Genomic DNA, 15,192 nt, shown 5'->3' on the forward strand with positions numbered 1-15,192 from the left:
CTCTACAAAAACCCTCCACCACAGTCCTCGTCAGCAGAATTCAGAGCCAGTCCATCACCTTGGACAGCTTACGAGGCATCTCTTCCTCCAGCCTCAGCATCAGGGAAAGTGGAGGAGCCTCATGTGAGAAAGTCAGGTCTGAGGGACCCACCTGCAGCCTCACACAGCTGCCAACAGCTGCCTGGTAGGGACAGGGCTGGTGAAGCATCTCCTTGTGAGCCTGGCGGGACTCCCCAGCACGCCTGCTCCGTGCGGGACTCCACTCCCGTGCACAGCTCATCCTCACTCCTTAAGTGTGGGAGAGACCCCGAACTGCCCACCCGGGGAGCAGAACACCTCTGCTGGTTAACCCACCTCATTGCTATCGCTGTCAGCTCCAGATCTCTGTGCGTGGGGCAGGTACCACACTCAACACATCCACAGAGGCGTTTTCTCACCTACCGGGTGGGGTCACCCCCTGGAGACAAATCCAGCCCAGAGAGGGCTGTGGATGGGAAAAGGAAGGGCAAGGAAGAAGGGGGAAATCGTGGAAGCAGTGGTCCCAGCAGGAAACCCAGATAAGAAATTCCTGAGAACTCCCTACCCATGATTTGCTCTGTGAGAAATATCCGCTGTCAGCATTGCCAACCTGGGCGTTTTCTTTAACATCCAACACTCAAACTTTCTTCCTGCCTGTACCAGGCATTCCTGCTTCATTAGAACACCTGGAATTTCTGAATCATCTGTGATTTCTTTCACTGTGACAGAGAGTGCCTTTTGATTTCTATTATCCGCTGCCCAACATGATAGCATGAGTGGGGATCGCAGGCTCCAACACGAGCTCCTTGAACAAAGAATAAAATAATTCTTTATCGATGCTCAGACCCCCAGCCTGAGCTGAGCTGTGCCTTTTTGCAGTGCTTGGCTCATTACTTACTGCTGTCATTCGGACTCCAGCCCCTGAAAACCTCTGTGGACCTTGAAGATTGTCAGACAAGTTTGCTGCAGGTGACACAGCAGGTGAGTGTTTCTCTTTTCCTGTTGTCACCACGCACTCAGCAGCAGAGGAACAGCGTTGGCTCTCCAGCCCTGCATGGGTCCAGTTCCCTGGGGAACCAGCATGTAACTGCTGGAGAGGAACAGAGAAAGTGCTACTGATAAACGCTGCAGAAACAACGGGATACGTATGTTAGAGCAAAGCTGAGAGCCAGAATCTGCTCCTGGGGCTAAAGCATTCTGGTGCTGTAGAGCAGTGGGATCAGGGAAATGCTGTCACTTAGCAACTGCATTAACACAAGAACCAGAACCAAACTGTCTGAAGTGAGAAATGTCACTATTTTTTTGGTGCAGCTGTGCCCACATGCTGGAGCAAAGGGAAGTGATTTGAGTCCTGGGATGCTGGTACCACCTACACAGCCAAGGGAAGGGCCCTTAACAGTGAACAAGGGAGTGAGTACAGCAGTGGTTTTCCTTTTAAGATGTGAGTCCCACTACAACCCGAAACATTTTGTCAGAGGAATCAGCTCATGCAACTTCTGGGGCACTTGACTTACCAAACCCATTGCTTTTTATCCTCAGACTAGTAGTAAATGGCAACCCACCCTCTGTTTTTTTATAACAAAACCCAGCAAAAATTCATTGTATTAGATGCTGCTACAACTGCATTTGGGAGGATGGGTCACATTAGTGTTAAATACATCCCTTGTTCTTCTGTACCCTGTGATGCACAGACAGAAAAGAGGCATTTTAATAAAAGAATAAAGATCGCTTGTTGGGTGGCTGGCCATGTCCTACACCAGACAGTGTTGTCTTCTCATAATACAGGCAAAATGAGACAACACTGAGCATTGAAGGTGCTCAGACTCATTAACTGATAGCTTTGATTCTTACAGCAATGGATTTTTAAGCAGGGGTGGGTGGTCATCAGCTGAGGAAACCTCGTAAGGTGAACACAGGTTCCTTTCCTACCTGCCATATGCACCCAGCCCATCTGTCCCCAAAAACAGCTCTCAAATCAGGAACCAGGCTGGAAAGCAGAGTCTGGTTGAGAGGAAGAGGCTCACTGTTCCAGGGGAAATGAACTTTGTCCAATGTCACCCACAGCCCCAAGATCAACATTTTCTGTAATGCTTTTGTTTTTAATTTCCTTACTTTTTGTTTGTGAAAATATCATCCTAGAGGAGGGATTTAGGATTTGTGCTTACAAATAAAATAGACTATAACTTGCCTAATGGGAGCAGTTCAGTTTTACATGGTTGTCTCTTGACATGTTTGCACAGCTGGCCAGATACCACTAAAATGTATTTTCTCAAGAGGCAGTGTGGTCTAGCGGAATGAGCACGGGCCTAGCAGGCAGGAACTCCCACGTTGTAATTTTGGGTCACCAGTGGTTTGGTTTGGTGCACAGAGTCATTTAACCCCCATGTATGACAGTGTCCCAAAACGACACCTCCTCATCACAGTGTGATACAGAACATCCACATGTTAGGGAGAGGATCAGAGCCCTGATGTGGCACCCAGGGTCGGAAACACCCAAACAAAGACTGTGGAGGGATGGATTGGAGATGCTTCTCCATCTTCACCTCTGGTGGGTTTGTGCTAGGCAGTCCCTGAATCAGAAATGATGCATCTGGCATGGTCCTGTGCAGGTTGTCCGGATCTGAACTGAGATCATCCATGAGCACCCTGCAACAGCTTGTCCCTCTTCCCAGCAATTAGCACAATCTTCTTGGAGAGACCCCCCAGAGCTCTGCAGATCCTTGTTGAAATGAAAAAGCCAACAAGCAGCAGTGCTACCTTTCAGCTCAGGAATTTCCAAAAAGCTGACAAGCATATCCAGTATTACATCTGAACAGGAGCTTGCAGGACAATGGGATTTTAAGTACCATGGAATGACTGGCTCTAGTTCTAGCTCAGATGGTTAAAAATCAAATAAAACCTAAATTGATATAACTGATAGTTCAATGATACTGAACTAGGGCCTACACTGTGGCACCACTGACACTTAGAACCTTCCTTTTTAGATTACTTCAATCCAGGATACTTTTGCCACAGCACTGAGGTTACATTTGTCCTACAAACTGCATGGACACCAGTCCATAGTTCTGGGTGATGATGATGGAAATAATCCTATAGGAAAACATTTTAGCTGGCAGCTGAATTGTGATCTTACCCATTAAAGATCCTCCTTGTTTACTTCTCCCACTGATCACGTCTGCTAACTGCTGTGTTTGTGTTTCACTCTGCTGTTAATAAGGGCTTCATTTGATGGGATATTGAAGATTCTCCAGCAAAACAACATTCCAAATCAGGCAACAGCTATTGTGCTACATCAAGATGGTCTCTCTTTCTTGGTGTCTCAAGGCCTGTAATAAAAGTTGCTTGCAGAATTCAGGGACTGCCTATGCTGATAGACTCTGTGTCTGGGCTTCTGTCAGCAACCTCAGGGAACTTTTGTCAACAGCTTGAGTCATTTTAGAGAACTGGTCTCCTCTTCAAAGGAGGATGGGTGTGAGAACAGCTCAGCAGCAGAACATCTGACAGGCAGTGTGGTACAGAGCACTTTCTCAGGGCTTCTGGATATGGGGAGAGGATGAGTCAGTGGGTGAGGAGGTGGTCGCAGCCCGCGAGTCCTGTGGCCGTGGATGTTCAGTCCTGGGGCTGCTGTGCCTGGCTGAGGAGGCCACATGGACCTTTTAACAGGCTCAGGGTCAGTGACCACGTCAGGGTATTTGAGCCTTCTCTGACACTGTGGCTGTGCTGAGGGCTGGAGCTGACCCCAGCGAATCCCAGGAACACTGATGGTACAGCACTTCCATGGACCTCCTGGGAAAGCAGGGCTCTCCCCAGCTTGAGATATGGTCAACCAAGGCTCCATCAAGCCAGGGATGGAGACAGCAGGACCTCTGGCAGCCTTGTCCCATGCTGCACAAACTCTCTGATAGAAGATGTCCAAACTGCACCTCCTGAGCCATGGCTGCGGCTGCAAAGCCCTGCTGTGACCTTCTCCTCCTCCACTGCCCAGCTCCGAGTCTGGTGAGGAACACAGGAAGCTGGAAACCATTTCAGTGACATTTCTGGGCACAGCTGAGAACAGTACAGTTTTTACCTCAATTTCATAGGTGACAGGGAATCAACAAATCTGACAAACGTGGCAGTTAGTGTGTACTCTCTCAGAGAAACAACTGAAATAACCAGAAGCTTTTTTCTTCTTTTTTTGAGAGAAACGTTTTCTCTTCTGGATGGCAGACTTAAACAGCAAAGAAATGTGTGCCTTCAGGGTATCTTTAACCCAATTTTAGAACCTCCTGGAAGTCAGAGCTATTAATGGACTTGTTGCTGGAAGCTCAGCTCCAGTGTTTTAAATGGCTGTGAAACATGCTCCTGATGGGAGAACAAGCACAAAACCAAGAGGAAAACAGGAATCTGTTATCTAATATTCCCACCCCTGCTAATAAAGTTCTCTTTTTTCAATGCTGGAATCTTGGCTGGTGTTAAAGAGAGTCTTGTAAAACTGCCTTGACACCTTATCAACATCAGTACAAAAACCCACCCACCCTTCGCCGACACAGTGGTGGCAAGGGACAAAATGGGGATTTTACAAACCTGTCAAAGGAACTCTGTTGCCTGAGCTCGACACTCCTGTGATGAAGCATCGTGTATCTGTAGTGATCTATAAATATTAAATGTTACCTATCACTGAATTAAGATTTTTGCCTTTTTGTAGCCTTATTTATATAATTGACACCTTCTTCAGTGAGTTTGCTCCAGTATTTCATTACCAGCTGATATATCCAGGTCAGCCTTGGCAGGTTAGTGCAGAACCCCACTCCCTCAGCAGGATCTGAAAATTTAGGTCAATTTGCATAACTTTGATGAACCTTTAGAACTAAAATGATTAAAGTGACAACTTCCATTGACTCCCTGCTGAGGTCTCTGACCTTAAATCACGGAGGTCACAAAAAATATGTGAAGAATCTAAATAAACTCCAATTCAGAACTCCTTTAGATGAAGCATCTCCATGCAGTGGGGGCATCAATATGGCTTAAAGGAAGTGCACAGTGCTTTATAGTTTCTCAGTAATTAAACTTTTCATAGGAATTCCACAAATTTCAATGCATACTTTTTTCTCAACCCCACCAAATACAGTTTTTAAACAGACAAAGGCAAAGAGAAGCACTTCAAGTTACCCAAGTCACAGTTTTGCAAATTTTTCACAAAACTGCAACCATCTGCTTTCAGGGTTTCGTAGATTAAAATCCAGTCATTTTTCAATCAAAAGGTTTGGTAGTTTTCCATGCCGTATCAGAATGGATGTAAACATTCAGTGTTTGAGCTTCGTGGGTACAATGACAAAGATCCTTCCTACGTCACCAAATAAATCACCAGACAGGAACTTTTCCTGACTACACAAGACAACCATGATGACACATGGGCTTGGTATTAAAGAGGCCATGACTCCTTGACACTGCATAAAATCACTGTCCAACTCCAGACTTTCTTTCACTGTAGCATCATTTTTTCCATTTTGGAACAGGAGCCGTGCAGGAGCTCTGGTGGGCTGAGCAGCCACATACTGGAGAGCACTGGGAGGAACAGGGAGGTCCAGGAATGCAATCCCACCCCTGCAAGTGGTGCCAAGGGGACACTGTGGGGAGGTCACGAGCTGGTGTTTCCAGGTACCTCTTATGCAGGTGAGCTCCATGCTCACTCCCATTTCCCAGAGCAGAGCATGCTGGAGCAAGCCGACTCCATCTGCCCCTCACATCTGGGGACCAGCCTGAATTACCTCAACCAGCTCTAAATTTTCAGAGTACTCTGCACTCTCTTGGAGAAAGCAGCAGCAGGTAACAGGAGGAGGATGAGACACATCCACTAACCGTCCCATTTTAAAATGAAATAAAATTTAATTCAGCAGCAGCAGCACTGTACAGTGTTGCTTCCTGATGACTTTTGCTCTGAATTACATGAACCAGAAACAATGCAACATTTGTTTGAGTGTGATTTACATGAAGGAAGGAATCCCACAGCATTTACATCCCCTCCGTGAGTCACGCTTTGGTATCCCTGGTCCGTCACATCCAGGACGTGTTGAAATGACAGGCAGGGAGAGGAGAGCTGCTTTTGAGACAGTTCCACAGGACAAACTCCTTCACTGAGTGGGAAGTATTATTATCCAGCCTTTGTCCCCTGCTACACGCACTGCAGTGAAGGCAGTGGGTCGTGTTTACAGTGCCAGGGCAGCGTCTTCTCTTGTGTGTTCATTTAACAAATTGGAGGCCTCAGATAACAAAGCAAACAGCACCTCAGGTCTTCAAAATCCTTGCTCCTCAGTGGCAATGGGTCTAACAGGCCAGTAATTCCAGTGCTAAATGGAAAATAACTATCCTGTGATTTTATTTTGTAGGCTGAAGCCGCTTCCCATCAGGGCCACACACAGAACTGCTCTGGGCTCCAAGGGAAGGGCCATTAGCCACAGCAGCCAGGGATGGGCAGTGACTGGGGGAGGCTCTGAGAGCCACCCAAAACGTGTTTGGGATGACAGAGTGCACCACAGTAGTTCAACCTTGCACTGCTTCATGTTTTTAGAAATGTATTTAAGTATTTAAAACCTCGCCTTCCTCACTGAAAAGAGGTACTTGCTATTTCTAACAGGCAGCAGGACACCGAAGTGTTGGGGGATTCAGTCTCCTCCAACAAGGGGTGTGTGCACTGGGGAAAGCTCCCAGATGGGGCTGTCTCCTGACCCCAGGCTCTTGCAGTGGTGTGTGTACAGCACTTTTGCCTGCAAAAGCCATGGCAATGCACTTCTGCACTGCTGCATTGCCCAGGGGTGAGCCTAGCAGTGACATTTTTTTCAACTGGGTCCCAAGTGGCACATTTTGTATATTAGTATTTAGAGCCAGTCTATAATTAGAAGATAATTTTTTCCAGAGCTAATGAAAAGATGCCCCAGCAACCTCTGGATCTGATCCCAAATCCATTAATACAACTCAAGTGATTCCATTTCATTTTATGTGGGACAGACCACGAACTTTGAAGAAAGATGCTGCCAAGTATTTTCAACCAGGAATATGTTGAAACTTGGTAAAAAACGATGGAAGAATTCATCCTGTATCTGTCCCTGTTATATACAACTTGGCGAGAAACTGGGAAAATTTAATGAGTAATGCTTCCTGAACCATGATGGTATTTTGATGGAAACGTGGCTAAGAAATAGCTCCCATGGAAAAATTAAGAAAAATGTATTTCTATCATCGTAATGAAGACTTGACCTGTTGTTCTGAGTCATTAGTGTCAGCTGATAGAGGCAAAGATGGTGAGTGTAGGGACACAGTGAGCCTTAGCTGCAACTTTTCCCTGCCTGCCAGTCTGGGTGGATTTCTACCACGGCGTCCTGCTGAGATGCAGTGACCATCAGTCACCAAACACGTGGCTGCATTCCACATCCAGCATCTCCAAACCCAGATTCCACACCAAAATCAGTATCTCCCAGCACTCCCACACCCAGCTGTCACCACGGTGCCCAGAAGTGCACTTGATTTAGCACGTGAGAGCACAGCTAATGATGACCCGTATGAAAGGAGTGCCAGGAGGGATCTTAAAACAGCCCAACCACACTGTACCCTGCTTGGCATGGGTGCAACACCCATTCTGTGTGTGCCTTTCTGTTTGGATAATGTTCTTCAAAAGCAGCTACAAGCCTATTAAAATGCACCGGAAAAGCTCCAGGATGAAAGTGGCTGCACTTCCAAATGGGGTTCAAGGTCTGGCACATGGCCCCTTCATCAGAGATGCTCACCCAGCACCTGAGCAAATGCCAAAAGAACATCACTGCGTTGAAAACCCGATTTTCACAGCAAAACAGCACGAATGGCCCGTTTTCACTGACCAGCCTGTGTCTCTGGGATGAGCACACAGTGAGCAGAGCCCAGCAGAGCAGGGGGGGCTGGTGGCTGCATCTGATTCAGCCCATCCCAGTGCCCCAGCTCCCGGCCGGGTCTCAGCAGAGCCCATGCCTGTTCTCCACAGGCAGAGCCCTGAAAATGGAGTATGAGCTGTGGAAACACCACCTACCCCGTGCCAGGAATGCAGGCCCTGGAGCACAGTGCCCTCAGCTCCTGCCATGGCCCAGTCACCAGCTTTTTGGATTTATGAGCAAGGTAAATCCCGCTCACAAAGTATCAAGTTGACAAAGAAGTAACAACATAAATGCAATGCAGATCCACAGTGAAAGGCAAATGTGCCTTACATAGGCAATCTGAAAAGGTCAGCAGAATGTTTGTGGCAAGGATACAAGTATTTCTAACTTTGAACAATGAGACCAAAAGGTGGACAAGGAAACCACTGTGATAGCACCCCAGGGAGTGAATAAATACTGCCCCAGACCATGAATTAACTCTAAACCAATTGTGTTGTAATGAAACCCTCTACAATACAGACACCAATTCACACACCTCAGCATCATCAGTAGAACAGGCTGTTAATTAATGTTTTTCTGGAACACTTTTAAAAGTTGAGCTCTCAAACCATCATTCCTCTCCTGCTCCCTCTGGACAGCCTTTACAAGGGATGAAAGGGAACATCCTGTCCCCAACCACACAGCACTGGAGGAGATTTCAAAGACAAAGATCAATGCCTCATCTTCTGATTTTTGGCATTAATCTTATAATTCAGGGTTATTTCTTACTTGACAATTCCCAACAGCATATTTTACTTATTTACAGAAAGACAGGAATTAACAACAGCTCATGACATTTTTATTTTAATGAAATTTAAAAAGGCAGTTATTAGTTATACATACACACAACTGATTCTGTACTTGTTAGTCATAAATATAGAACATTCAGAAGTACAAAATACACTTTATCCACAGCACAATTTCACATCAATATGAAGAGTTTAAACAGATACGTAGCCAAGTGCCTAACAATGACAGAAGCCCATTTTTGGAGTTGTTTTTTTTTTTTTGTTCCCTCTCCTTTTTTTTTTTTAAAGACCATTAATCTACACCAAGTAATCAGTGCCCACAGTCATCAATATCATGAAATGCACTCTGGTTTAGAGTAGGAAAAGACTGACCTTTTAAAGACAATTAGATGCCATCACCTTTTCTTTGCTCCATTAACAGCAACAAGCCCAAGCCCACATTCTCTTCTTCTCACAGTTAACAACTGTGAAAAATGGGGCTCTGGCAAAAATCACCTGAAGCCAAACTTGAGCACTGCCAGGAAAAGTGAAAATATCTGAACTAGAAATTAGTCCACTCGATACCTTGCAAACAAAGAGCAACAGCAGTATGACACCAATAAGGCATTAATGACAAAATGGCTGTATTATTCTCGAAAAAAGAGTACACCTATGTATAAAAATATATGTCATAGCAATTGGGTAAATCCAACACTATTTAACACTGTGCCAGAAGTAATTAAGAGTTAAAAAGGCAGTTCTGCAAGAAGTATTTACAGTTTCATACTGTACTTCAAAAGAAAAGAAAAGGCAACAAAGCTACAAATGGAACTATCTGGTTAAAGCATCACTGTAGGTACTGCCAGTAGCACTTGTACAAGTAATGTGATGGAGTCTTGGATTGCTTGTCTGAATAAATGAACAAAATATTTTAGTATCTAAAATTGTCTCAGTCTACATGTCTGCTCCTTGAAATAACTCACCCAGACCATCACTATTTGCAGTTTCTTGCTCCATTAGTTTAAAACCCAAAAGACTCAGTTTCAAGAAACACCGTCTTTGCAACAGTTCGATCAGAAACCACAGCTTTATTTCCAGCTTAGAAAAAAAAAAAACCACGAAAGAAATCAGAAATCCACCACCTATGAAATTCTGGAAATTGGAAGCCAAAGTGCCAACAAAGCTACACTGACAGCACGTAATAAAAACATCAGCATTCCCAATGCACCTTATAACTGCAGCTATAGGATAAGTTAAGTCGCTTTAGTAACCAAACACGAGATACAGCACAGCCAAGGCTACACAGCTCTGTCAGCCACAGGACCTGGAGCAGCTGTTTGGGAGCAGCAGGCGCGGACACGGCCAGGGCAGCGCACAGCGCCCCGCAGCACGAGCAAAGCCTCACCCGCAGCGTTTGCTTGCTCAGAAGCACAAAGTTGCCAGACTCACTGATTGCTCCCTCCTCGCTGGCTCTGGAATGGCAGCCCAACGCCTCCCACCCAGGGTGGGAGAGATGGGCTGGCCAGGAATGGGAGAGGAGCAGGGGAAGGGTGGAAATGCCGAGAATAAAGCGCTGGCTCGGGATGGCACAACAGAAACGGGGGATGGTAAGGGCTGACAGGGAAAACCCAAACCTGGCACTATCCACACTGCCCTTAACGGAGCAGCCATCGCCTTTCCCAACCAGAAAGGCAGGAGGAGTACACAAGGTGAGAAGGAGTCCATGCTCTGATCCCTCAGGCGTACTGACTTCAAAAAAACAACAAGAAGAAGAGAGATGTGCTTAAAATTCTTCTAACAGTGCACTTCTAACTGCACAAGCAAAATCTGTACACGGGAAGCCTTCTCCAGTAGTATAAAACCCACGACACGCTGAGGAAGTTATCATTGCTGATGTCAGGAGAAAGAAAATTACTTTAAAAACCTTATTTTTAAATTGAATTCAGGAAGCAAAATAAACTATAAATATACTTAGAGCAGTTTGTTGGATAAAATAAAACAGAGGAACAGCACTTTTTCACTGAATTCATTACTCACTTTACGGAGAAATTTATAAAAATTTCAGAAGAACTGACATTTATCATGTCAACCATCTTCTGTGCAGAGACAAACTGCTCACCTACTGCTCCCTCCCTCACAATCAGCCCGTTTCAAAACCCTGCACAGACACTGAGCACCTCACTCACTGGTGCAGCATCCAGGCACATCTTACAGACACCAGTGAATTTTACTCTGAGGCAGCGGAGCTTTGCCTATCCAATTCCATGAGCAGTCACTCATTTGAGCAGCGTGAGGGGAAAGGGAGATGGCTCCAAGAGAGTAAACATCCATGTATTTAAAAGAAGAGTGCATAAGCACATGGCTTGCTCACCTAAGATGGTATTTTCCTGATCTCTGGGGGAGAAGAGATAGGAGGATTTTTGTTTGTTCTCAGTGTGATTTGGTGAGGCAAGTGCAGACCAGGAGATCTGAGGCCTCTCCAGTACTTCATCTAGAAATATACAAAACTGTCCCAAAAAAAAAGACTCCCTAGCCCCACTTGCACATAGGGTAAGAGATTGGTCCCAGATTTAGTGAGAGAAATAGTAAGGACTCTTCCTGGCTACTGAACACTGCATGCTGATCTGGGAGAAGGCTGGGACAGCAGTGTCAGATGGGCACAGCCCCACCTGTGCCAGCCATGTCCCTGGGCCACGATCGCCTGAAACCTGCATGGCCAGAGCGGGCTGTGGGGGCAGGGCCTGCCTGCTCTCCAGCACGTTATCCCAAAAATATGGACTGTGGTGATATGCACCATGTCCCCCCTCCTCAGAGACACCCCAGAGAGGGGCTATGAGAAGGCAAAGCTTAATCCTGTGAAGCCTAAGAATCGCTGCACACACTGAGATCTTCTGGATGGGGGCGACGCCCTGGGGCTGCTCTTTCAAGGTCTGTGATGGCCCCTGAATGTCCAAAAGCTGAGGCAAGCTGCCCACTCCTCCTCTGCAGAGGCTGGCTACCACCACCCAACCTCAAGGTTATGAACAACCTGCATGCAGGAACTCAGGGCATCGTGAGCAATTCTTTCTCCTCCCATCCCAGAAGACATGATCAAGATAAAATCCTTACAATCCAGCCTCTGTAAAGTCATCATGCATATGAAACAGTGAACAAAAAGATTCCTACCACATCTCTGATGAAGACATAAGGCAGGTGACTTGCCCAAGAGGAAGGTGATTAACTTACCTCTCTGGAAAAGCATACGGCATTCAGAGCAGCCAAGAGTCCTCAACAAACTTGGTAAGCTGAAAATCCCATATTTAACGGAATAGGGTTAACAGGGTTTAACAGAAGCATTTGCTTGGGAATCCAAGCAAAAATTCAAGTTATCACTGTGTATGCAGTGGACAACAGTCCAATCAGTATCTATTACCAACTCACTCTAAAAAAATTACACACTACAAAACCTTCTCATTGCTTGCAGCAAATGAGCTTGAATGATTTCCTAGTAACAGGCCACCACCCTGCACTGTTAAAATGTGAGGTTTCACAGTATAAAAAAGTACTTCACAGAAAGGAAATGCAGCTAATATAGAAAATGCAATCTCGATGTGTTTACAGTCATTTTTTAAGAGGCAATATTTTTGGGAAAGCAAGAACAATAATAGTTAAAGCAGCCAGTGAGAAATGTACAAGGTTATAGGCCTCAATTCAGTGCAAAACCAGACTAATAGCTTATGTAAGTAAATGTTTGTTCTGAATAGAGAACCACCTGAATTAAAAGTAAGAACACCTATGTGAAGTGATGGAGACTTCCACGATATTCAAATCCTTCACATACATCATCAACCTTTTCAATACACTCCAGAATGGACCCTTTGTAAAGGCAAAAGAAACCAGTACAGGAAATCACTTCATACAGCACAAGATATACATAAAGTACCAAAATGTACACACATTCAAGTTTAAGTTAGAAAAGGCAGAGCTGAATCTTCTGGTGAGAGAGGCCTACATTATGTTGCTTAATCTCAACATTTAAAGTGACCTAAAACCTACAAGAATCGAAGAAAACAGAATATTGTGTCTGCTTTCAGAAACTTAAGCTTAAAGCAAGGCATCGAAATTGAGCGGTAGGCACTATAACGAGACATGAGCTTACCTTTTCTCTGTTAGTCTTTGTTACTTCGTTATCTATTGAAAAATTACCATTCAAAGGAAATATTATGTATCATTCACATTCAAATATTTGAGACTCAGAGATTTTTTTTTTTTAAAACAAGCAAAATTTTTATCTCTGAGGTAGATGACAATAAAATAAAAAAAAATAATGCAGCTGTCAATGAACACTACCAAGTGCTGGAGCTCCTCTGTCGGCACTGATGCACCCCAAGGAGGAGAGAGCAAGCCCTACACCACTATCTGAAACATGAGAAATGTGTCTTCTGGTTTAGTAGCTTCTATAGAAATGCAACACAGAAAAAGCAGCGCCAAAATTACACTGAAATGGCCTTGGAGAAGAAGAACTTCCATTTCTGCTTCGCAAGCTACTCGGAAAATGGTGGAAACATGCCCAGGTCAGCAAAATCTTCAATGTTGTAATTGCCAGTACCCTGTGTGGGATCCCCCGGCATCGGCAGCATGTCCTGCACGATAAGGAAAAATCAAAGTGAAGTGTCACTTGCCAACACATTATCCAGACACAAACTGTTTCCTGTTCATCTTTTCAGTGTAAAACCAGAAAAGGCCAAGTTTAGATAAGTAAGGTGAAAACCAGACCTGTGCAGGGGGCTGGGCTAAGGTTTATGTGCTACTTCTGTTTTGCTGCAGTGTTTTTGAACAAGAGGTGGGACTTAAGCAGGACAGAAGTTTTGGATTGCTCCTCTGAATAAAATATATTTGAGCTGCCTCCTACTCCTCCCAGAGTGAAACAGCTCCCCTTGGAATGGGCAGCTACGTACGGAGAGAAGCAAACTCTCTGGTTTCACTGCATGGGGAGTACACAACATCTCACACACTGGAGCTCCAGCTGTGTCAGGATGGCCTTGGGCAAGGTCTCATCTCCTCACCAGCACTCTCTAGGTGAACGCCGCTCTGTGGAACACCCAACACTGGACATCCACCCCAGCTAACAAGGTGCCCAAGCAGCCTTCATGAATGTACAGAGGCAGAGGAAATAGCAGGAACTCAGGAGAAGTGGGATTTCGTGGTAATTGCTCTCAAGCGTCTTGAGCCAAGTGAGGTCTCTGCAGGAGCCTTCAAAAAACACTCAACCTTTCCTCTCAGCTGGAGACTGAAGCCACAGGGAAAAGATATCCCTTGCTGAGAAAACCCGAGTTTACGCTTGCTTTTCCTGTCAGTCCTTACAATAATAAGCTCTTACCACAAAGCCAAGTCTTGTCAGGGATGGCTCATTATCCTTACAATAAAACAAAACCAAAAGAACAAGTAAGAAAGCTCACAGGATCTGCTTTGTGAAAGAACAACCAAGAGCTGCTGCATACTGTGAAGTTCCCCCAAAATAAAGACTGATCAAAATCCATCTGAAGTCTTCACAGCATCCCTGTCAACGTGGTGAGAGAGACGGTGAACACGACTGGCAGAGTCTGAGCTGCCAGGGTCAGCCTTCATTTTCTGACCAAAACTTGCATTTATTTCATGTTTTCCCACATTCCCTCACAGCCAAAGGGAAGCTGTAGCTGCCCCCTCCTGTCTACATTTCCATCTCTGAAGGCATTTCTGCTGCTGGGGCCTCTGTGGCAAAGTCTCCTCAGGCACAGATTCAGCAAGGTCTCCTCTCGAGTCTGCCTCTCTCCCTAAGCCCAGCTAACCCACGGCTGGCTTTGGGCACAAACAATCCAAGCAACTTCCTGGAGGCCTTTAAACTCATCCAAGTTTCTTATCACATCCAGCTATTATCCTACTTCCCTCCAAATGCACGCTCACCTCCAAGAGCTCTGCAGATGAGCCCAGTTCTCCTTTTATCCCACAGTCCTCCCTTCCACTAACTCCATGAGAAGTTTGTTAAGAAACAAGCAAGACACTGTCTCTGCTGGCCATCAAACCATGCTGTCCTCAGCTCCACTGGAATTACCCTGCATATCCTCTTGGATAGCAACTAAACTTTGCTAACACAAAGAGATGCAACAGACCAATCCACCAATCCTGCCTGGGCCATGGCTTAGAGCACGCAGACAGGCAGTTATTCCAGATGAAGTGCTGTTGTTTGATCTTGTGTGGAAGCATTGGTTCATGCACACAGGAGTATTCCCATGCTCACATCTCTTCTGCAGCGTTCCTGCGAGCAGCTGCACACGAGCCCAATCTTGCAGGTGAATTTACTTTCCGAAAGATAAGGAGATGCCCCACTTCTAAACCTTGCTTGGGGCTTGAACTGTCTTTCCTGCATTTATCTGCATTGTATTCTTGTAAACTGTCTTCTTCATCTAATTTAAAAACCAGTTAGGCAAGGACAAGTATGTTATTAGCCAACTTCTGAAAGCCTACTCTATATAGGACTTCACTATGTGTAGTCAAGGCTCAGAATT

General features: G+C 45.4%; 1 protein-coding gene across 5 annotated transcripts in view; it reads right to left on the reverse strand.

Moving 5' to 3' along the window:
* Nucleotides 1-8,717: 8,717 nt before the first annotated feature.
* ARNT2 (aryl hydrocarbon receptor nuclear translocator 2) overlaps nt 8,718-15,192 on the reverse strand; it is a 98,890-nt gene continuing 92,415 nt past the window's right edge. For all 5 annotated transcript variants that reach the window (XM_032122784.1, XM_032122781.1, XM_032122783.1 and 2 more), the window contains one exon: nt 8,718-13,290. In XM_032122784.1, the coding sequence (XP_031978675.1) occupies nt 13,192-13,290 (99 nt within the window). In that variant the 3' untranslated portion in view covers nt 8,718-13,191. The remainder of the gene's footprint in view (nt 13,291-15,192) is intronic.

Source organism: Corvus moneduloides, chromosome 13 (assembly GCF_009650955.1).
Source record: "Corvus moneduloides isolate bCorMon1 chromosome 13, bCorMon1.pri, whole genome shotgun sequence".
Taxonomy (NCBI): domain Eukaryota; kingdom Metazoa; phylum Chordata; class Aves; order Passeriformes; family Corvidae; genus Corvus; species Corvus moneduloides.